Consider the following 24684-nt stretch of genomic DNA (forward strand, 5'->3'; position numbering starts at 1 on the left):
AGAAGTGAATACTTAAAAGGCTTCTTGGTAAAAATCAGAAGTGCTCTGGCTTCATTTTATATCTAAAGACAATTTTCCTAAAGCCACTCTGTGTTTGGTGACAGGTACAACAAGAATCACTGAACCGAATTAGAGCATCACCATGCACATTGGGATAAACCCATTGGCAACAAGGGAGAGGGCCTTTTCGGTGGCGGCACCCCCCCCGACCGTGGAATGGTCTCCCTGATGAGGCTCGCTTGGCGCCAAGATTGTTATCTTTCAGGCACCAAGTTAAGACTTTTCTCTTCTCCCAGGCATTTAACAGCATTTAACAATGCTAAGTTTGCTTTCTAACAGACCCCAGAACTCTTGTTTTTAAATGGATACTGTTGTTTTTACACTGTTGTTTTTATGGTTCTGATGGTTTTTAAATTTCGTATACTTTTTTTTAATGTTTACTGTTTTTAACTTTTGTAAACCGCCCAGAGAGCTTCGGCTATGGGGCGGTATATAAATGTAATAAATAAATAAATAAATAAAAAATTCTGGCGCACCAATTATGAATTAGATGTAACTCAGAAAATGTTGAAAAGTTGAGAGCATTAACTATGACATGGTTTCCATGTAATGACAGCCCATGGGTCAATAGCGCATGAGTAGGAGAGAGTGCGCCAACCCTTTCTGCTTTTAACTCTTTTTTGTGTGTGTAGTATTAACCACTGGATTGTTTAGCCCTAAACAACTCAGCACTCTGGGTTTATACCTCACGCTCAACAATCCATGAAAAGGCTAATCATAGGTTGTTGAGTAAAAGCAGAAGTGATAGATGCATGGGAAGCAGAAAGGTCTATGTGTCGTAACCATGAAAAAATGGTTTAGGAACACTGTGTGAATTTCTGGTCACCCACCTAGATAAAGGACAACTGAGGGCTGCTTCGTACATTAGGAGAAAGCAATGATAAGAGAGTACACAAACAACTTGCACATCCTTTTTGTGGAAGTGCTGTACTTACATTTCACACACTTATTTCCCATAAGGGAAGCACGCACATTCCCCTTTTGCATGATGCATGTAAATATTATGTGCAAATGACTTATCAATCCCCTATTGCCACTGCTTATAATATGGATTTGTCTCTAAAACAATTATAGGGACGAAGCATCTTGCTTACTGAGAAAGGCTGACATTCTTGAGTCTTTACACATTGGGGGGGGGGGAAATAATGTGGAAAGAGGTGGTGGAGAAAGTGAATAAAGAAAAATGATTAACTCTCGAATGCAACAACTATGAAGTGTTCGATGAAATTTATAGGCAGGATGAAACAAACTGATTTTTTTCACATAGCAAATAGTCAATTGAAGGAATTGTCAGAGTATGTTGCAATTGCAAACAGTAGTGGGACCAGTTATGGAACTGCTTTCCCAGAGAGGTTTGACTGGCGCCATCCGGTGGGTCTTTTCAGTGTCCCTTTAAATAATTCCTGTAGTTTGGGTCTCTCCATTTTAAAATCTCTACGTTTAATTTGAGGGTCCTGTGGGTTTTGTTTTGTCGTTGCATTTTATGTTTCTTTTGATCTTATGTTCTATTTTGTATTTAAATTATTTTTATGTTTGTTTATTGTAAACTGTTACGGGGCAGCATACAAATGTTGTGTGTATATATAAACAAACAAACACTAAATAGAAAAGTACATGCATGATCAGTCGATTGGCGATAATAAGTCAGAAGAAGAAAACACTTCTAGGCATATTATATCTCTGAAGTCTGGATGCTCAGTTTTTCAATCTAGTATGAATATGTGGAGTTTCAAGAATTTGTAATTATGTAGACATTGTAACTTTATGTGTGCACTTCTCTTTCATTTAGAGAAGTCTGATTTGAACTTTGTACCTGCTTCTCAGCTTGTTTCAAGAGCTTTTGGAATCTTTCATCCTCCAGCACACATGCAGGAAGCTCTGTCTCCCCTCTTGCTTTCATCTCCTCCAGCTTCTGCTTAAGATCACGGAGCGTCTGCAGTTCATCATTCAGGCGACTCTGTCGTGTTCGAGAAGCCTGGAGATCCAGCTCCAAGTCAAGAGAAGTGCGGACAGGGCGCTCCTGTGCTGCCCTTCGCATGTTAGGCTGGCAGGCAGGCTACAGTATTCAGGAATGTCAGAAAACAAGAAGAACTATAGTATAACTACAAACCATGTATGAATGAAAACATCTCAGTTATGTAAAGCATGTCAAGTTTATATCTACACATGTAAAACTGTGATCAGACTAAATGCTACTGATCTGCACTTGTCTTTCTGGAACAAGACTATTTTTAAAGCTTCACGAGATAAATGTGTTAATGAGGGCTTTCTTTAGCCAAAGGTCATTTATTAGGAAGAGATTCCACAATTTTGTTTTTGTTTTTTTTAAATTCTATTGTACATATCGACTGCAAAAGTTTTTCCCACCAATAATCTCCTCCAGAATAGCATATTGAATATGTACACACAAAAATCTGTCATTTTAAGAGATCTTTCATTGTTGAAGAACCTCAATGTCCTTTTTAAAGTACAATTCATTTGTAATGAGATGCTGAACAGAACTAGGTGTACCCTGCAACTTCCACCTCATCTACGGTTCCCAGACAAATAATAATAATAATAATAATAATAATAATAATAATAATAATAATAATAATAATTTCTTACCCGCCTCTCTGTCTGGATCGAGGTGGGGAACAACATTAGGTACAAATACCATAAAATACATAAACCTGATTAAGACATATAAAACTAATACAATATGAAAATAACAGTCAAATATCTTAAAATTCGACTGGGTAGGCCTGCCGGAAGAGATCAGTCTTCATAGCCTTCTTGAATTCGAGAAGACTATTAAGTTGACGAATCTCTCCCAGCAGGCCATTCCACAGTCTGGAAGCAGCAGAAGAAAAGGTCCTCTGGGTAACAGTTTTGGCTGACTGTAGTAAATTCTTCCCAGAGAACCTGAGTGTGCAGGGCGGATTGTATGGGAGAAGGCGATCCTGCAGGTAACCTGGACCCAAAACATGTAGGGCTTTTAAGGTAATAACCAACACTTTATACTTTGCCTGGAAACTAATCGGCAGCCAGTGAAGTGATTTTAGAGTTGGTGTAATATGGTCACCCCTAGACCAACCTGGCTGCCATAATTTGAACTAACTGAAGTTTCCAGCCCTATGAACTGTGCATTGCAGAAGTTGAGCCCCAAAGTTACCAGCGCAGGCACTACCATCTTTAGGTCTTCTAACTCTAGGAAGGGGCACAGCTGGCGTATTTGCTACACTGAGGGGAAAAGCGGCATACAGAGGGATGAGGTCAGAATTGTGTGTACAGCTGAGGTGGTCTGTGGTGAAGTATCACCCTGTAGGACCCAATCCACCCTGCTTTGCCTCGGCCTCCTTTTTAAAATACTATTAAACCAGTATTCCAGCAACAAGCAGTTTTCATCAACCATTGGGATCTGCCCCCAATGCCTGGAAATTGTTTTTGGGGCAGTGGACATCTTCCCACAATGCTCTGGAGTAACATAACCCCATGGGCATTGGGATCAAATGCAAGATCGTATCTGGAATAATAATAATGATGATGATGATGTATTTCTTACCTGCCTCTCCATTTGGATCGAGGCAGGGAACAATAAGTATAAATACATAAAAATTATTTAAAAACGTAGTACACATTATTAAAACATCCTAAAAACATTCTAAAATTCCACTGGGTAGGCCTGCCGGAAGAGATCAGTCTTAATAGCTTGGAAATGCTTCCAAGTGGAGAGCCAGACAACACATTAAAAAAAGGAGCTTCTATGAATTTTAGAAATGGGGGAGCAGTGTGGGGGTTGTTTGGGCAAGTGCAGCTATCTGGAGTGTGCTTTATGGTAGCCCTGGGCCTGGATGGGGTGACTGCAGGCAAAAAAAGGAGGTAGGGAAAGGACTAAAATGTCCTCCACACACTACTGCACAGCAAATGGTGCCCTCCCACTACACAGATTTGTGGTGGCAGCTGGGATTTCTCCACCCATGCCTGCCTCATAAAAGCTTATACCATCCATGGTTTTAGAACGGGTAAAAAGAAACAAAAAAACTAAATTGCAAAAACTCCTCTTGGGCCTGCTTCAGACAAAGGAAATCGTGGCTTCCTGCAAACAATAAAGAGTCACAGTGAGTCTCATATTTGCGTGTTCTCCCCTTCTTTCTGCTCATCCTTTTTATTCCAGAGGAAATTGAAAGCTTCTGTTGTTGCGTTTAAACTGACATCTGAACTTAAAATGTGCTTTAGGTTTGAAATATGCTTTAGGTTTTTGTATTTTATTCTTTGTATTTTTATTCTACATGGCTTCGAGCGTTTACGGAGTGGAGGGGTGATCTACAAATATTCTAACTGAATAAATGTCATGGGGAACTGAGGTAATTTTAACAATGAAAAGCTTTCTATCTCCTCTTCTGGTATATAAATGAAGAAGAGAGAGGAAGGTGGAGTGTACAAGTCAGAGGTTTGCTGCAGCTTCCTTTATAACAGGAAAACAGTGTTTACTGTTATACCTGAACTAAGCTTTGAAGTAGTAGAGGGAAGTGGAGACTGGGTAAAGATCCTATTTTTCAAAAAGTTCTAGGGTTTTGTGTGTGTATGCATAATACAAATAAAAGATCAAGTTACTGAGAACTGGTTTTCATATTTAGAAATACTGTAGAAGCAATGGTCTTAGATCATACCGTTTCAGAATGCATATGGGAAACTGAATGTTCCCTTTCATACAGATGTTCCTACACTTGGAAGTCTGGCATCTCAGAGAGAAAGATCCAGGGAATTTCTAGGTGTGTAGTTTGGTTCTGACTTTTATCTCCTGTAGAACAAGGAAGGACGTGGGTCCTTCATATGCATTTGTATTAACACAATACTTGCACAAATTTGTATATGAAACTCTTCAACACAGCCAAGTGTTTAAAATGAATTGGAAAAGCAAGTAACAAACAGTCAAAGAGCACGTACCCTTTTAACTCTCAAGCTCCGCCGCTCTGTGGCATTTCTCACAAAGAGAGACTTTTTGGCCAATGTTGAGCTGTCACTATCACTTCGATTCAACTGCCAAAACAAGGAAATGGCAAGATTTATAAATTAAACTACTTAAAGTAGTTGGATTTAAAATGGAAGACCTCCTAGTGTTAACCTTACGAAGAGTAACAACTACATGTGCTGTTGGAGATGGCCCATCAGTGACAATCATTAATGCAGGGTTGTTAAAAAGCCACAAATCAATTACCAATAATTTATTCAACAGGAAAAAATGCATTGTGATTCCAATTAAGTTAACAATCTTTGCACAGAAGACACCAACGGCCTTGTTTGCTTTCTTATTTCAAAACATGAGCATCTGTTACTTGCCTAAGGCAAACCTTGTCTGAGCTGCCAAAGGATGTCCTGTTTTTATCACTGGCTCACCAAATAACAATTATTGATGTCTGTTAATGTGAAACAACATCTTTCACAGACTGAGGCAGAACCAAAGAGCCAGAACAAGATTTTGTAGAAGAAAACTGTAAGCAGATTAAGAAACTGAATACCGAAGATCAGTAGAAAAGCTTGCACAGCAGTACAGAATAGTAGGCTCCTCTCTTTGCACCAATTTGGGAGCTTCACTTGATGAACCACTGCTTAAACAGAACACTGACACAGCACTTCATCTGCAGCCATTACCATGGAACTCTTATCCTACAATGGCCCTATTTAGACGTAACACTAAACCATAGCACTGCCAAAGGAAGTGAGACAGGTGGCTACTAGGAGGAGGGCTTTCTCCGCTGTGGCACCCCGGTTGTGGAATGAGCTCCCCAGAGAGGTCTGCCTGGCGCCTACACTGTACTCCTTTCGTCGCCAGCTGAAGACCTTTTTATTCACTCAGTATTTTAACACTTAATTTTAACTTAAATTTAAATTATACTGTTTTAACTCTGTATTTTAACCTTATATCAATTTTGTTGCGTGGTTTTATCCTGGTTGTGCTTTTTATACTGTATTTTGTATTTGTGTTTTTAACCTGTTGGTTGTTTTATTATGGTTTTAATTTTTGTGAACCGCCCAGAGAGCTTCGGCTATTGGGCAGTATAAAAATGTAATAAATAAATAAATAAATAAATAAGCACACTATTACGAATATAAGCCTCAGTCTTGAGCACTCCTCATTACCTCCTTCTGTGCAGTGATTGAAAGCTTCTGTTCTTAGTTTGGTAGCAAACCGTAGTCTGGTGTTTTGTTTGAACCCAGTAACCTTTGTTTGTTTTATTTGCAAACCCTAGTTTGTTGGGTTCAGACAAAATGGCAGACTGGTTGAATGCAAACCAGGGTTGGAAGCTTCTAAGCTCCTCCCTTTACACATGAAGAGGGAAGGAAGCACATGAACCTCATAGTCAAGACTGCTCGTGCGTGTGCTACTAGTGTTGTGTGATTACAGCCAATATCTTCTTTAGAACTAAGATTATAGTCAATTCATCAGAAAATTGTTCATCTGTTGTTTTTATAATGTAAATTCCTTGGGAAGAGGGACCTGTCTGTTCTGCCTGTGCAATTCTGTAAAGTGGTATTGCTATTGCAGAATAACAACAATGATTAATTTAACAGCATCTGTTCCATGTTTCTGGGGCTCTTTGAATCATAACTCTCTCTACTACCGTTAAATAATTGCTGCTTGCCTCACCTTCATCCAGCCCCCACCCACCCCTTTTGAAGACTCTCCCTTTTTCTGTTGTATCTTCTGAATGGGTTGTGGGAGAGGGTGGGATGTTGCTAAAGGTGTTGTGTTGAGGGACTGTTTTGTTGGTTTATAAACCAAAAATGCAACATTAAGAACTTTAATTTTAAAAAAGGAAACTACCTAAGAATGTTTTTCAGTTCTTCTGGAAGAGAGATTAAACATTATTTAGAAGAATTATTTCATAGAATTTTCAATAATTAACGAGCTCTGAGCCCTAAAATATGCTGATGTAGCTAGCTTTTGAAAAATAGCTGTGTGATCTAGGTTTCTCTTTCCCCAAAGAGGCATTAGTGTTCCTACATAGGAAGTGAGCTGTTAAGAGATCATTGATGGTAATGGGCAGATGTTAATGCTTAAATGTCACTTATGCATTTGAATAGGTACAAATGGAAACAAACTCGGCTTCCCATTACACTATTGCAGAGAAAAAGATAAGAGATAATAAATAATAAAAAGAATATTAAAACAATCTGAAATTAGATAGTAGCAAATGATGTGATTAGCAGCAGCACACATAAATTTATTAAAAATGAATTATGCCAGATCAACCTTGTTTTCTAGTTTGGTGAAATAACTCATTTAGTAGAGAAGGGTTTTTGACCTAGGGCATGTCAACACCTAGGGAGGGAAGGGAGAGGATCTGGTGATATGCTGATTGCAAGATCCTCCCCCTGGCTTCACAAGTGGCATCCAGGGAGGAAACAAGATGTTGCGGCTGCCATTTTTTTGGGAAGCAGAGGGGCCACTCCCGCAAGAGCGAGGTCCCGCTCCAGTGAAAAGTAAGAGAAATAAAAAATAAACTTCCTGCCAAAGCTATCCCCCCCCAAACCCTCTCCCTGCCATCCCAGGGGTGGCGAAATTACTACCATCCCCTCCCCTGATGGACATGGAGCTACACCGTGTGGTTCTGTGCCCATTTCTGGTGCAGCGCTTACTCGTGAGTAAGCGAGCACCAGGCGGCACAGGCACCCACACCTCCCACGGTCTTGGGATGCTCCTGGGATCGCAGGCAATATCGGGATAGCAGGGGAACCAGTTCTCCCAGGAAAATTGAGGGGTTGCTCCTGGTTGCCCCCAGGATCCCCTGTGCATCAAGTGGATGCACAGGGGAAATCCAGGCTGGTGTAGACATGCCCCAAGTCTCAAATTATATCCTCCTTAGAAAGCTCTAAAAGAGGTATTAGATTAGAAAGAGAAATCTAGTAAGGAAGGTATATGATTTGGTGACAAACCCATGCAAAGGTTAATAATCTGAATTAGATACCTAGTGGGATTATGCAGAGTCTGTTGTAAACCGCCCAGAGAGCTTCGGCTGTGGGGCGGTATATAAATGTAATTAAATAAATAAATAAATAAATAAATAAGATGGATTTACAGTTTGTCAGTGTGTGCATATCTGTGCACAAACGCACACACAAAGCCTAATGCCCCTTTGTGATGAGGCAAAGTTCTCTGGATCCACCTCAATCTATTCGCTCACCCACAGTGGGCCTGCTGATGGACTGCCACAGGGCTTGTTTATTATTTATTTACCACATTTATATACAGCTCAATGATCTAACACAGATTCCAGAGCGATGAACATAGATATGAAGAGTAAAAGAAAGAAGATTTAAAAAGCAAATTAAAATGGTTCAGTTTAAAAACAAAGGAGCCATGTTTTCAGGAGGCGCCAGAAGCAGCCTAGTGTTGGCACCTGCCTGACCTCCAAGGGCAGAGAGTTCCACAGAGAAAGGGCCACTACACTAAAGGCTCTTCTCCTGGTGGGTTCCAATCGGGCCACAGGTCTACGTGGAACCGCCAGGCGCATGCTCTCCGACGACCTCAGTGATAGGCCAGGTTGGTAAGGAGATGTATGGCAAGGAAACATGAATTCCTATGGAACCAATGGGGTTTCCCCATCCCTTTCTATAGCAGGTGGGGAAAGGAGAATTTAGGGGAGGGGAAACTTGCTGAGTGGGAAAATTTAACCCTCCCCTACCCATGCACAGTGGTCCCAATATGCATTGGGCCCCAACTCACTTACAGTAATGTTTTCTTAAAAAGCAAACGAAAAATCAGTAGGCTCAGCTAGATGCAATGCATTTAACATATCATCTAGTTTAGCCCTGAGCAGAATGAGAATGGAACCTGCTTGTCAAAACTACATGCTCATGCCCATCCTAATAACAGGCATGATATTAATAAAGCATTACAAAAATAAACACAAGTGAACAATGCAATGCTGTGGGGTGAAGATCAATGCTGCTTTGAATTATTTTAACCAAAGCATCTTATCCAAGACGGAGAACTCATAGCACCAAGACAGAGCTCAAGTGTAGGATTCTCGTTCTACACAACCCAATTCAAGAAGGATGTCAACACACAAAGTTTTAGAGAAAAGCTATGAGAATAGTATCTTCTGAAGGCCAAAGGAACCAGGTTTTGTTTACTGCAAAATTTAGCATCCAGATTTCTAAAAGATGCCAGAAATAAGATAGAAAATAATTGCTCAGTCATTTCCTACTGGAGAGCAAGACAAGAACCGATGTTCAAAATACTGGAAGGCAGATTGATCAATTATTCATATATTCAGTCTCTGACAGTTTGTAACCCTCTTATGTGAGTATACGGCCTCAGATTTCACATGTGCACAGGTAGTTTATTTGAAAGAACCCCAGCGTGAAAATATATATGTTTCTTGTAAATGTTTCCCTTGGAACTAAAGGAACTCAATGGAAACTGCTTTGCTAAAGCTTCTTCCAGAAAGATACTTCTGACAAAGTATCCTCACAGTTAATGCTGTTTTCATATTGACTATATTAATTCTAAAATTACATACTGCTGGAAATCTCACAGAAGCAGCATGTTGCATATGTTTTTACTTAAAAAAAAACATTTTTAGAAAAAGTTTCAACAGTCAAACCGACTAGATTATTTAAGGGAAATACAGTGCAGTTCTATACATGTCTACTCAGAAATAAGTCTTACTGAATCCAGAAGTTACTCTAAAGTGTGTTTAAATGATAGCTTTGCTTATATTGTCAAATCTGAGTGAGAGACAGGCAGGCAGGTAGAGACGTAAATTCTAATGTCCAAACAATATTTTGTGAAGGGATTGAGAGTTTCCACATGTATTCCACAGGTGAAAGAGACAATTTCCCACAGCAGCTAACAGATGGACACCAGGTTCTCAGGCTATGGCTCATTGCCAGCAACGTGCCATTGCCAACTAAGTTAAATGTGTCTTTAGTTAATAGGACCTCATGGAGTACACTCTTTATCTTACCCTACAGATGTACTGGTTCCGCTCGCCTGGAGAGAAGGTTTGTGAGCGCACGATCATGCTGTTCCTGACAAAGGGATTCTGTTGAGACTTCAGGCTGGGTCTGTCCTTGGGTCGTACAGCCACATTCTCGGTTCTGTCTTCTGTGTTAGTTTCCTTATCCACCTGACAAACACATCATTTTAAGACTTTAAACCAAACTCATCATCAAGCTTATTTTTCATCCTATCTTGGCACAAATTAGTTAAGATCAAACCAAAGACAAGAATCCAAAGACAATAGTCGTTATGTTCTCCTCAAACTTTTAACTTGGGACCTCCATACATCTTACTAGACAAAGCACCACACAGTTGTTAGCTGGAAGAGGATAAGGATACTAATTAATAACAATTTGCCATATCCATATAAGATTTGAGAATAAAGGCTTGTGAACCAAACTGAAACGAACAACAAGAGGTTGACCTCAAGCTCGAAGTTTCTGGTTTGGGTGATGGGGAAAAATATCTTGCAGGATGTTGAAAGCTGGAGTTCATTTTAAGCAAAGCAAATCCCCTTGTCTATTTAATAGTAAACTTTCTAGTTAGGCCTACTGCTTACTCTGGTGCTTCCAGGAATGCCACTGTCTTATCTAGCGGTAAGGCATGAAGAAAAGGCATACTTGAAAATGTAAAACAAGCACAAAAATACTGGAAGATGCCTAATAGACTATAATTTATTTTATTTAAATAAAATAAATAAAATAAATAAATAATAGACTATAAAACTATTGTTCCATCTTGCTCAGGATGGCCTATACTGAGTGGCAGGGGCTCTTCAGGGATTCAGATAGGAGTCTTTTGCACCCCTACCTGGGACCTTTTGCATGCAAAACATGTGCTCCACCACTGAGCTATAGTCCATAACTCCCTCAGGACCGCAGTCCAATCTGGACACTCTATGCATGTCTGCAGCCTAATCTTCCCACATACTGCAGTCATTTTAGCTGCTAAGCAGGCCTTTGAGTTAATTTGCCCACCAATTGAACCTGGTGCATCGATGTCTATGCTATTCATTTGACCTTTTGCTTGATTTGCTAAATATGTGTAGGTTTGTTTGTAATATATGAACTAACTGAGTCCATTCTAGAATTCATATAGTGTCTATTCCCAAGAGTAATTACTGTCTATATTTTTTATTCTTTTTTGTGTTCAATAAAATCCCCCCTGTTACGAAGTCACACTACAACCAAAGTTCAAAAAATTCCTTAGACGAGAGAATCTCTGAATGTGTACACACATTTATAACAATGAACAGATGCAAAACTTGCCAGGACTGGAAACAAACTGACATCTCCATCCCTAAAACACACACACACTTCCTTCATTGCTCTGAAGATCTTAGCCAGTATCATTAAAACGTCATAACAAATGCAAAGACAAAAATATTAAGCCATCTGAGTGTGCAAGTGTAGCGTAAACATTAAATAACCTATTAAATATTTAATACATTCATTATTAAACATGAATAATCTACCAAATAAACATTAAATGTTAACTAGCATGCTGAATGCTCCTCTTGTGGACTTAAGGGTCTTTTTTCTGCTTCTCTCCTTTACTGTATATCAAAACAAAAAGTATCACTATACAAGGCAGTAAAGAATCTGTTAGAAATCAGTGGAGGTTTTAAATGCAGAACTGATTGTATATATTTAAAACAGCAATGAAAACTGTAAGGAGATTCATCATGACAAACTTCTGTTTTTAAAACTTATACACACCACCCTAATGAGTTGGGAACAGCCACGAATGCCAGAGCCTACTTCATTAGAAATGTAATCTAAAATATTCACCAGTGTGGGTGATACAGTTGTTTGCTCATTGTAACACACATCTGTACAGTTGCTATCTTCTCCATCCTTGATTTCATCTGCCTCTACCAATGTAGAGCAGAATCTGTTGTCATCTCTATATCCACCTTCCTCTGTCCCTTTAACATTGTCCTCTTCTTCTGTCACAATCTCACTGGATGCCTCTGCCTCTGCCAGTATTCCTAGCCTGTGAGAACAAAATAACCCACATTTACCCTTGAACTGACAAGGCCTGCAGAGAGGAAAATGCTGGCATGCTTTAGACCTAAATCCTGTACAAAAGATGTATTATTATCAACACATTATCTTTGCCAGAAGTAGATTAGAATTTCACTAAAATGCTTTCATGATCTGACATGTGAATGCATTGTATTAGTCATCTGCTCCAAGAAAAAGCAGAACAGTCTGTTACAAATAGACTCCCCTAAAACACAGTAAAAACAAGTACACTTGATATAGTACACTGGAGAGAGAGAAGATATATCTTCCCTTTTAGGTGGTTGTTGGTGTTACTATTTTAAACATAAATTTATTCTAACATTTATTATAAGAAATGCAAATCAAACAAAAATAATAATTTTCTTCTGAAATAAACCCCAATATATCATTTCATATGAATGAAAAAAGGGTATACATGGTGCCTTCCAGATTATTAACCTCTATTAACGCATATAGGCTAATTCATTTTGTGTTCTCAGTAGATAAACGATTATTTGCACCCAATATGATGAATGGGAAAAATACTGTACTCTATCTCAATCTTCCCCTACCTGACACCTTCTAGACGTGTTGGGCTACAGCTCCTATCATCCCCAGCCAGCACTGCCAGGTTGGGGAACGCTACTCTGTCACCATCAAGATTTATATGGGATCTGAACACAACGCAGTTAACTCATTTTAGATTATGGGCTTCTGTACACGAGGCATTTATCCTGTGCCTTTACCAGGGCTTCTGCTTCTGGATTTCTTGCAGAGGTTTTTCTTTCTTTCTGCGAGTTATATATATTTAATTATACAGCCACTAGATGATGCTGTAGTATAGCTATGATATAGCGGGATTCTGAAAATTCACCAGCCATTGGAATGCTTCAAAGCGCAATCAATATTTATTATCTCATTTTCCTCATTAAGAATAAAGTGGTTATAACGGTCAGAAAGCATGGGAGAGACCCTGGAGGTTGATGACGTTGTGTAAAGGGTCCACACAAAAATGCGAGTTACCAATCACAAACACACAATAAAACCCTTGTGTAAAGAAGCCCTACATCTTTAATGTAACATTAATTGCCCATCTTCTCCATCTACTGTGGGCAATGCAGGGCAAGATCCACAGACGTGCACTGCAGGCTCAGAGACAATATACCATGTAATAGCAGATGCTGGGGGATAAATAGTTAGGAAAAGTCACCAGCTTTCACACCCTGCTGTTGGGAAAGGCAATTGCTTTCACACCCAGAGGCATCTGATTGACCATTGTAGAAAATAGGATGCAAAACCAGATGGACCTTTGATCTGATGCAGCAGGGTTCTTATGTATGGGAGAGGGAGAACTGTAGCCCCTTTCATTTCATTTCAATTCATTTCATTTCTATACTGCACAAGAGCCAAAGCTCTCTGGGCAGCTTACAAAGATTAAAACCTTTTAAAATACAGTATTTTGCATGATATAAATATAGTTTAGTTACAAACATAAACAGAGCAGATGCACATACACACATATATCCCAGCATTACCCCATGACCTGATTAAAAACCTATCACATGCTGCCATATGCCTGGGAGTAGAGGAAGGCCTATAAAGATAATAATGTTGGCACCAGGTGGGCATCACTGGGGACTTCATTCCATAATTGGGGGGGCACTGCCGAGAAGGCCCTCTCCCTTGTTGCCACCTTTTGAGCCTCCCTCAGTCATTAATCTCCTCATAGTTAAAATCATATGGGGAGAAAGGGGGGGGGCTCTGTCCCTGTATTCACTCTCCCATGCTATCTACATTTTGGGAGCATGTCTAAAATGGGGAACTCTGCTGAACATGCCTAGGGTTTGTGCATGGTTCCAGTTCACAGGTAGTTTAGCAGACTTCTTCATTACAGACCTTCCCCCAACACGTGGACAGTTATGTAGGCAGTGTCGAGACACTGAGGGTGGGGCCAGCAGGAGCAGCCCTGCCCTCTAGCTATGTGACCTTAATCAGGTGGGACTAATGACTGAAGGGAAGTTGTGTGTGCAGATGATGTATTGTTGATTATTCCCCTTGCTGCAGTTCCCACCGAAGAAGCAAATAGCTATTTCCATTTTTTAAAAAAATAATACTACTTTTCTCTTCAGGTTAGATACAAATTTATGTTGGATCAACTGCGCTGGTGCAAGTGGACTTCCGCACCCACTCCTTCCCATAACAGTCTCCCCAGCCCCCTGAAAATGCTATACAGAGATTCAGGAGACTGCTGAATGGGGTAAGCTGTGGCTTGGAGTGGGGAGAGGGAATCGTCAACAACCAGGAGGAGGAGCCTTCCTGAGAGGAGCGCTTCCGTTTGCAGGAGGCACATTCTGGAAACAAACCTTCAGCAGCGGGGAAAGTGCTGCAGGGAAAACACCAAGTGAAGTATGTGTGATTCTTCCCCAAAGTCTTCAAAGGGATAAAAAGTTCTTTCTGTTTTGAGGCATAGCAGATGGTGAACAAAGTTTCTTTCAGTGGTCTGCTTTGTTTTATGCTTTATAGTTTTAAAAGCTGTTTTACATACATACACACACACACACACACACACACACACACACACACTTCAGCTTACCAATCTTCCTCAGCATTCAATGGCTCTTGTACATCCTTGTCTTCTTCCTCTTCCTCCTCTTCCTCCTCCTCTGCCAACTCTTGTTCAACTGCTTGCAGCTCGGCTGATGTCCTTTCTAGTAATGCTGACACAGCATCCTAATGGAGACATTGGAAGTAGAACTACATATTATAATGTACTGAGTTGTAAGAAGTTCATTCCATAATTGGGGAGGTGCAGACAAGCTGGAGCATGTTCAGAGGAGGGCAACCAGGATGATCAGGGGTCTGGAAACAAAGCCCTATGAAGAGAGACTGAAAGAACTGGGCATGTTTAGCCTGGAGAAGAGAAGATTGAGGGGAGATATGATAGCACTCTTCAAATACTTAAAAGGTTGTCACACAGAGGGGAGCCAGGATCTCTTCTTGATCATCCCAGAGTGAAGGACACGGAATAATGGGCTCAAGTTACAGGAAGCCAGATTCCGGCTGGACATCAGGAAAAACTTCTTGACTGTTAGAGCAGTACGACAATGGAACCAGTTATCTAGGGAGGTTGTGGGCTCTCCCACACTAGAGGCATTCAAGAGGCAGCTGGACAACCATCTGTCAGGTATGCTTTAGGGTGGATTCCTGCATTGAGCAGGGGGTTGGACTCGATGGCCTTGTAGGCCCCTTCCAACTCTGCTATTCTATGATTCTAAGTGATACTATAAATAAAGCCTGCCCCATCAATTGTTGTGGATATGGACAAAGCCTGGGTACAACAACAAGACACTGTCTATTAACTCTACACCTGCACCTACCTTTCAGATTAAATTTAGTGAGTATGAAAATATCTGCAGAGGCACATTTATATAAGAAGGGCAACACCATGAAACACACATAGGTCTTGTTCAGATATGACACTAAAACATGATCGTTAATTGTTTTGAGCTAAACATTATGGCTTAGCATGTTGCGTGAACCTTGATTTAGTGTGTCATGAGAACCATGACTAACCATGGTGGCTACATAACCATTGTTTAAATAAGCTCACTAACCACATGCTGCATAAAATGAATCTAGGCCAGATTAAACGATAACTTTACTCAGCTCAGTTTGCTGAAACATAGTGAGGAGAAAGAATACCCCTTCCATCCTAGCTGGTACACAAGTCCCACCTTCAGTATATTTGGACTTTCACATATGGGAATAATGTTCTTAAAGGGACGCATGCACAAAATCCGAATTAACTTCCCTGCCTGTGGAAAGCCAGCAACTTTAGAAGAATGGTTATAACCTAGCCTTCTCTGGTGTGAGATAGTGTTGATTATGCACAGAGCATTTTAATGTGGTTTCTTTCCTTTCAATGAAATGTTTAATGCTGCACTTTAAAATCATCTTTCACCATGTTTTAGCTACTTAGTTATTATCCCTCTTAAATTATTCTGATTTATTGTTGTGGCTTCTACAAAAATGATTTTAGGGGACCATCCTCTGCATGTTGAGACAGAAAAAAGTCCTACAACTCCCAGCATTACTTAGCAACATGGGAGGTGTGAGACTTTTTACTGTCTAAACAAACATAGCATTGCACCCTTAATGTGTTTTGTCATTGACTTTACATTGGTTTTATTGTTTGCTTTTCTTATGTATGTCGTCTTGAGGACTTCAGCTATAGGGTGATTCATAAATTGAATAAATAAAGCAAGAAAAAATAAATAACACGCAGTGTACATGTGCTTTCCCCTTACCATGTAAATGAGTTTTTAGAAGCCAAATTACACATCTCCATTCAGGCCATTTGGCAGTCAGATAGTAAAAGCATAGGAGGGAACACTTAATTAGATAGGACAATTGCGTCCCTGGTACCACTACTATTTCTAGTATCCTCTTCAGAAGTAATCATACATTCCTCACCAAGTCCAAGGAGCCAGAAGACTGATTGTTTGGTACAAATATAGAATCCTCCTTTTGCTCTTTATTCTTTCTGCCAGGAATCTGTTTGCAAGCCAGCAAGTTATACCACAGAGTAGAAGTCTCATTTGAAAACAACATGTCTGCTAAGCTTATCTGAGTTCCAGCCTGCACAGAAATAGGAAAGGATAATGTGTATGGTCACTTTAATACTTAATATAAAAACTGATGAAACGATCCAAAAATTTCAGAGTGGTTTTGTCACACAAAAGTTGTTTTACACATTGGTTCCTCAAATGTCTCTCACCCCATAAGGATCAAATACATGAATTAACCTCTGAAGTTAAGGTATAGCAGTTATACTCAGAACCAGTATTCAAACTGAAGAGAAATAAACACTAAAGCCAAGTCCATATACTTACCAGGCCAGCAAATCTCTTCATGTAGTAGAAGAGTGGTCAAGCAATCCACTCCATTCCATTATGCATGTAACGTAACATGTGTGGTGGGCACTCCCACGTGGAGGCCCAATCTGCATGACTCTGGCACCTCGGTTGCACGAATTAGATTTACATATATAGAGGCCTCTGTGTGGCACTCATGACATTATTTGCATGGTGGAGAAGAAGAGCCCCCCAAAGATACCATTAACCCACTAATCATACAAACCGGCCTCAGTATAGTGAATAGGAAGGTAGAAGGGGAAGCAGAGACCTTACAAAGGCCTGGTTCAGACAACACGCTAAACCATGCTGCTTAACCACAAAACGGTTAAGGGAATGCATTTTGTGGTTAAGCAGCATGGTTTAGCCTGTTGTTTGAACCAGGCCATTGAGTGAGGATGGGGTACAATTTATCATCTGGAGCAGTTGCACAGAAATGGTGAAGTAATGCTAGTTTATTTATTTACAACATTTCTATACTGCTCCACCTCTAAGGTAGATTTCAGAGTGGTGAACATAAGGGTAAAACATTAAAAAGATTAAAATACCTTATTAAAATTGTTATTTTTAAAACGGAATACCAATAAATACTAATAAAAACTGTAGCTGGTTAATCAAGAAATGCTTCCTGGAATAGGACAGTTTTCAAGAGGCACTGGAATTAACACAGTGTTAGTGCCTGCCTGACCTCCAGGGGCAGAGACTTCCAAAGAAAGGGGGCCACCACACTGAAGGCTCTTCTCCAGATGGTCATAGTTCTCAGTTGCCAATCATTATAAGAGGAGGCAGCTTATTGCTAGAGGGAAATCTGCAGACATCTTCTAACAAGTAAGGAATGATATATTATATTTCTAATTTATTCTGATTTTATGTTTTAATTGGACACATGTATACAGGCTCTAGTAGCCCCATGAAATATGTATAACTTTTAAAACCTATATATGTACATAGGCCCCTGTGGCAATATGTCTAATTTACTTTACATCATGAACGTATTTTGTAGGGCTGTGCAGTGACCCCCCAATTCAGCTTGGAGGCCGATTTGGAGCCGAAACAGCCCCAATTCACCTTGGGGTGCTTCAGGGGTTGCCCGCCTCACCTCAGTGCTGAAGCCGAGGAGAGATTCGGGCCCTTCGAGGCAATTCAGCCTTTTCTGGGTGCCTCCTCCTCACTCCTTCCGCTGATGCCACCACCGAGAAGAACCAAGCTGCAATTTTAAGATATCACAGGGGCTCTGATTGGTACCTCTTTGGCCACCGTACTTTGTGGCCATAGAGGTACTAAACTTAAAATCACAGCCTGGTTCTTCTCAGATGCGTCGTTGTCAGTGATGGCAGCTGATAGGAGCGAGGCGGCGGCAGTGGCAATGGCAGCAGGTAAGCAGCCCAGTGTTGCTCTGAAGCGGCCCGAGGTGCTCCGAAGCCAATCAGCTTTGGCTTCGGGGTGCCTCAGGCTGAATCAGAACTGCCTTGGAACCGAGATGAAGCAGGTCGAATCAGCATCCCTTGTCTCGGATTCAGACATTCGTCCGAGGCACTGCACAGCCCTAATATTTTGATTCCATGTGTTGTTCCATAATATTTTAAAATGTATTTTAATGCTTACAACCCCCCTGAAGAAGGCCTTTAATAGGATCCAGGCCGAAACGTGTCGGGCTTCATACATATGCATCTTTTTGCATCCTGCGGACTTGTTTCTCTCTTCTTTCGATTCGACTTGGAAACTTTCCTCCCTTTGGTTTTTCATAGTTCAGGATAGACAGTGACTGGATTCAGACAACACAATAACCAATGGTGGTTGAAATAGTCGACAATTGGTTATTTAACCCACTGTGGGTTATTGTGTTGTGTGACAGGAGTTTTTTAACCAATGGTTGGATATTTGGCCAAAATAACCAACGCAAGTAATCAATGCTATGCAGAGTTGCCTATTCAGACAACTGTTAGTTGCACTGTTGGTTATTTTGGCAGCTACTGAGTCATAAGGCAAGAGTAATCAAAGTAGTGGCTGCCACTCTAGCCCAGCCCGCAGGATAGATTTTCAGCAGCAATGGCAGATGGGATACAAGCAGGAGGATGAGTGAGTCAACTCAGCGTGGACTAATAGTCAACTCAACTCTGCCATGTTTGTTTATTATCATGTTGTGTGGGGAACACCACCTAGATAAACAATTGTCAAGTTGATTATTACCCCACGGTTGACTATCATGTGGTCTGAACACAGCCATTGAGGGATCTAAAGAACAATAGTAGTGGAGGGGTCCCCAATTTGGTGCCTGCAGGAACCTGAAAAACCTTTTAAAATTATTGTTATTATTATTATTATTATTGTTGTTGTTGTTGTTGTTGTTGTTATTATTATTATTATTATTAAATTTACATACATGGATTTCTATATATCTACAGCAATGAATACATATGAAATCCATGCAACCTTCTAGAAATTATACATAGGCCTCAACAGAAGTGAACAACATATCCAAATAAGTATCTATTTGAGGGTGGCATCTGAATGCTTCCCATTTAAATATTGAAAGTGTTGTAAGGTCCTCAATCAATTGCATTATAGGAGGTAAGTGTTTATCCTTCCAATGTTGTAATATCAGTCTTTTAGCTGTCAAAAGGATGCAGATAATCCCATTTACACTGATCATTTGTTAATTTCCGTGAAGCAGGTAAATTATTTTTAAGAGTGGGTATGTACATCAGTGAATATTAAAGACTGTTCCAGTACAAATTTTAGTTGTATAGTAACCTCCTCCCAAAATGAAGCAACTACTGATCATTGCCAAAACGTATGTTTAAAAGAAGCATTAGCTGTATTGCATCGCTAGCAATTAGCTGAATTAGTAATCCCTTATGAAACAGACATTTTTTGCTGAAAAAGACACATAGTCATGACAGGTAGACACCAAAGCGGCAATCCACTGATTAAGCATTTTGTATTAGTGCTCACAGCAGTTTCTCAAATTCTCCAATATGCCCATGGGTCCAAAAGGGCTGGGAACACCTGTAATAACCCCTTGGCTTATAGGGTTGGAAAGGACAAAGGAATTAAAGGCACAAATTGGCACGGAAGAAGGCTTAAAAAGTAGGAGTGGCAAAAAAACCCCAAAGAGGATTGAGAGAAGTAGATATTTATAATCTTAGTATTCTGGTTTAACTGGTTGATAACAGCATTTTGTTCTTTATTCCTCAGTATAACGACAACATTATTTAAGAAGTATATTTTTAAATATAAGTAGATAATCTGGAAACATTCAGATAGACAATGCATACCCACAAGGATAAAAAGTCATTTATATTCTGTAAATCTAATCAAGTGTAATAGATCCATGCAAGAGAGAGTACTGGCTAAGTTGATGCCTGGGGCAAAATACAGTTGGCCTCAGTCCATCTTCTTCATGAGAAAGAAAGTGGTTTTATATGCAAGAAAAGAAAATTCAAGCTCATATCTGGAGGGTTTCAGAGCCCTATTGCGCAACATGCCCCAGGCACCATCACTTTACACTCTGGCAGTGTCCATGATTATTAATCAATATGCTTCCGTTATACTATCATCTACTGGACAGCTACCGGAGCAATAATGGATTAAAAAATATCAAGAAAAATAAAGCAATCAGCCTCTTACCATGAAACTATTATACAGGAGAAATTTGACAGCGTTGCCTGATGTATCTTTGCCACTGAGTTAGAAGAAGAACCACATAATAGCTCAATAGCAGGATACATGCTTTGCTTGCATGAGGACCCAGGTCCAGATCTCTGGCCTGGGAAATTTCCAGCATGGGCTGGGGAAGTCTTCTGCCTGACACCTGGGAGAAAGAGCTTCACTCAAAGCAGGCAACCCTGGACTCCACTATGGCCGTAGCTAGACCTAAGGTTTATCCCAGGATTGTCCTGGGGTCAAACCTGTTCATCTAAGTGCCACACAGGGCATCCAGTGCTCAGGCAGGGACGAACCCGGGATGGTCCTGGGATAAACCTTAGGTCTAGCTACCACCTTGGTATAAGACAGCTTCATCTATTCACTACCGGGGTGAATGGAAGGAAGCTATTAGCTTTACATTCCTCTGGATTGCATATCAATTCTACGTTGCGATCTGACAATATTCAACACGACAAAAGGTAGCCCAGGAAATTGCATCATCACAGAAACTGCATTTAAGAGCATTTCTCATGTGAGCCATATTCATTTCAATGGAGTTTGGAAGAGCCACACCAAGGCAGTTTGTAATGTGGTGGAGTAAAACACATGCCTTCCAAGACAATTGAGAGACTTTTCAGAGCTTCCAACTTCTCAAATTAATGAAAAGGGTGTGTGGGTGTGTGTGGGTGTCATTTTGCTATCTCTGAAGCAGAATAAAAACTCTGTCTGCTAGATAAATGTTTCCTGCAAACATACTATTTGCACCAGCTGTTTGATATTTAAATGTTTAATTGGTGCAATTCTAATATTACTTCATTTACTATATAAGTGTCAAGAAGTCAAAAAAACCAAATGCCCCTGGCCAAACCTTGCACATCTATCTACAAGGATGAAGTTATATAATTTATTATAGTGCCAAAAGAATGGTTATGTAATACCTTAGAGGAAAGCAAACTGGGCACTCTGTGTTGCTTGCATGTAATAAGACCAATGCCAGAAGCCTGGAACTTTTAGCTTTCATTAAATGTTCATTATCATTACTGTACAGAGATATAGAGGAACGTGATGAATAAATGCAAATAGATCAGAAGCAAAAAATGCGTATATTTTTCAACTTCTAAGCTGGTATATAAAAAGCAGGGTTGAAGGACTGAACCAAAGTCTTCCACACTAAAGAGTACACTATTTTGTCACAAAGCATGTGAAGCATACATTGCAACTTACCATTCACCACATCCATTAAAAGTGTATGCAAATTACGCTTATTACATGCATCTAAGATATGCATATTAGCTGCAGCCCTCAGGCTCATGATGCATTTTCAATGAAGCCCTCAGTGCTGAACAAATTGTCTACTGCTGTAATACTGGGATCAAAAGAGAGTCTAAATTCTGCAATCATCTAATATCAGAGATGAATATATTCAGTCCTGTGGAGGTTGCTAATGCACGGCCCAGAAATCTCCTATCCATCAGTAAGAGAAAGAAAGAAAACAAAAGAACATCAAACAAAGCCAATAATAAAGAATACTTACTAGGCATTCTTCCCGATGAGTTTTACTGACAGAGCAGACATCCACTCTCAAAGTCTTCTGATGCAAAGATGCCTGGGAAATGACTACTCTGAACATCTCACTAAATAAAAGAGTTTCAGCAGCAGAATGCACTTTTGTGCGGAATAGGCAGCTGATATCAGCTGAAGATGGGAGAACAGCAATTCTAAAATACCTAGAGTTGGGAAGAATTTTTTTTAAAAATATTATTTAAATATGCATCATGAAGTACCCATGCATGTTGCATTATACAATGATATATACTTAAAATAAAAGCCCTTTCCTACATAATTCTTATGATCAGCTACGGAGGCTTCAATACTAACTGCATTACAGCTGCCAATAGTAGGGTGACCATATGAAAGGAGGACAGGGCTCCTGTATCTTTAACAGTTGTATTGAAAAGGGAGTTTCAGCAGGTGCCATTTGCATGCATGCAACACCTGGTGAAATTCCATCTTCATCACAACAGTTAAAGCTGCAGGAGCCCTGCTCCCTTTAACTAGAGTGACCAGATACAGAAGAGGGCCAGACTCCTACAACTTTAAATGTTGTGATGAAGAGGGAATTCCACTAGGTGCCGCATGCATACAAAATGACACCAGCTGAAATTCCTTTTCAGTGCAACTGTTAAAGCTACAGGAGCCCTATCCTCCTTTTCATATGTTCACCCTAGCCCATAGTAAATGTGTGTCACCAACCTTAGATTTAAAAACAACACAAAAACTGGTAGGATAAGAAAATGGAAATGCTCAAACAGTGGAGTAAGCAGGAGCAAACGAATAGCTCTTAAATTTAACCTCCAATTGCTATCCTCAGACTTTTGCCGCGCACTTTAAATATTTTTGTTACTTGGGAACATAATGAAAGATACTGATATTATTATTCTGTTGTTAACATTATTTCATGGAAAGTGGAGTTTGCTATCTTAATAGAAATACTAGAGGATACATTAAGATGCTGAATATTTTATTTATTTATTTATTTATTTATTTATTAAACTTATATACCGCTCCCATAGCCAGGGCTCTCTGGGCGGTTTACAGAAATTCTAAAATTGAGGTAAAAACAAGTATACAAAATTTAAAACTCTAAAACACAGAACATACACACATAAAGCATTAAAAACCGATTAAAAACTAAACAAGTGGGTAATTAGGATGTGCCGCCATATGCATGGGCAAAGAGGCATATAATCCTAATGGATGTTCCAGGAAGTGGGAATAATCTTTTGGAAAAGTAAAAAGTGTTATAAAAATAAAGCAGAGTTCTAAGAATACAGTGACATAATTTGCACAACACAACTGCTGATCATGCCTCAATCTACCCATGGGGGGATGTTGCTCGTGGGTGCCTGGCTTCCTGTGCCTTGTCATTTCGTGAAAGGCCAAGTTGCAGGGATTGGTTGATGGTTAGATAACCCTCAAACAGTCCATGGGCTGTTTTATGGTTACTTGAAGGTTGCCTAACCCTCAAACAATTTCTGCCAACTGGGTTTGCATAGCAAGATGGGTGCCTGCAGTCACCATGTAAAAATGGTGCCCACAGGCGCCCAGCACAACAGCAAAGGGAGGTGTTAAGAGAGAAATATTGGGCTGTTTAAGAATGTTTAACAGATGCAAACTGTCATTTCTCTCTCCATACAACTCCTTTTAACCATTTCTATGGACAGGACTACCAGGGAAATGTAAGTGTAACTCCAGCACAATCCACAACAACAGCAGCCCCTTTCCCCAGGCGCCACAAATAGCCTTCAATGATTCCGCCACGCTGCATTTACAGTTCTGCAATTCCCACTAATGTTTCTACAGTAGATCTTGTTCCATGATGGTAATCAGAATCCTATAGGTCAATGACCTATTTCACAGGCCACCTTCACTTTATATCTCTTATATGATACAAAATATATTGCAGACCTCTGAAATAATCCTAGTGTTCGTGTCATAAAATTTTAATGACCGCTGCCTCCCTAGCAGACACTTTATTACTTATGTTATGGGTAATATTCCAAGACTTTCCCCATCCCTCTCCAGCTTATATCATCATCACAACCCATTTTTATTTGGGTATCATTTTTTATTGTTTTCAGCCTTGTCCATCTCTACTGCACAGAAGACAGTGTTACTCTTCCCAAGTAGCTGCTTTGTTAGAACTGCCATGATGACACAGATATGCCACATCCCCCTCCTAAACAAATGCTTCTTCCCACATTACGGTGAAAGACATAGGAGTTTTGCTCACGCGTTACTACTACGTCTGAAAATAAAGCTGGAAGAGTGTGTGTGTGGGGGGGGGGAATCATGCCAGAGAATAAAGATGGTTCAGCAATCTCTCCCTCTTGCTGTGTGCCCATCCTACTTTTTCTAACATGGATGGCTTGTGGGAGCACTCCCATATCATATTGTGATGTAGAAAGCAGCCCTTAAAGTATATAAATATTTCCACAAATGAAACCACATTGAAACAAGTGCTCCCAGTAAGAGGCATTTCATGTGCTTGTAAAAAGGCACTGCT

The 24684-nt window shown here is 40.1% G+C and overlaps 1 protein-coding gene across 1 annotated transcript in view; it reads right to left on the reverse strand.

Moving 5' to 3' along the window:
• Positions 1 to 24684, reverse strand: part of WWC2 (WW and C2 domain containing 2) — a 158138-nt gene that overhangs the window by 9586 nt on the left and 123868 nt on the right. Inside the window, exons 15-21 of the mRNA XM_063136031.1 lie at positions 22153 to 22345; positions 16531 to 16695; positions 14651 to 14787; positions 11842 to 12046; positions 10017 to 10178; positions 4990 to 5082; positions 1874 to 2116 (exon numbers count right to left, since the gene is read on the reverse strand). Coding sequence (XP_062992101.1) covers positions 1874 to 2116; positions 4990 to 5082; positions 10017 to 10178; positions 11842 to 12046; positions 14651 to 14787; positions 16531 to 16695; positions 22153 to 22345 — 1198 coding nt within the window. The remainder of the gene's footprint in view (positions 1 to 1873; positions 2117 to 4989; positions 5083 to 10016; positions 10179 to 11841; positions 12047 to 14650; positions 14788 to 16530; positions 16696 to 22152; positions 22346 to 24684) is intronic.

Source organism: Elgaria multicarinata, chromosome 10 (assembly GCF_023053635.1).
Source record: "Elgaria multicarinata webbii isolate HBS135686 ecotype San Diego chromosome 10, rElgMul1.1.pri, whole genome shotgun sequence".
NCBI classification, from domain to species: Eukaryota; Metazoa; Chordata; class Lepidosauria; order Squamata; family Anguidae; genus Elgaria; species Elgaria multicarinata.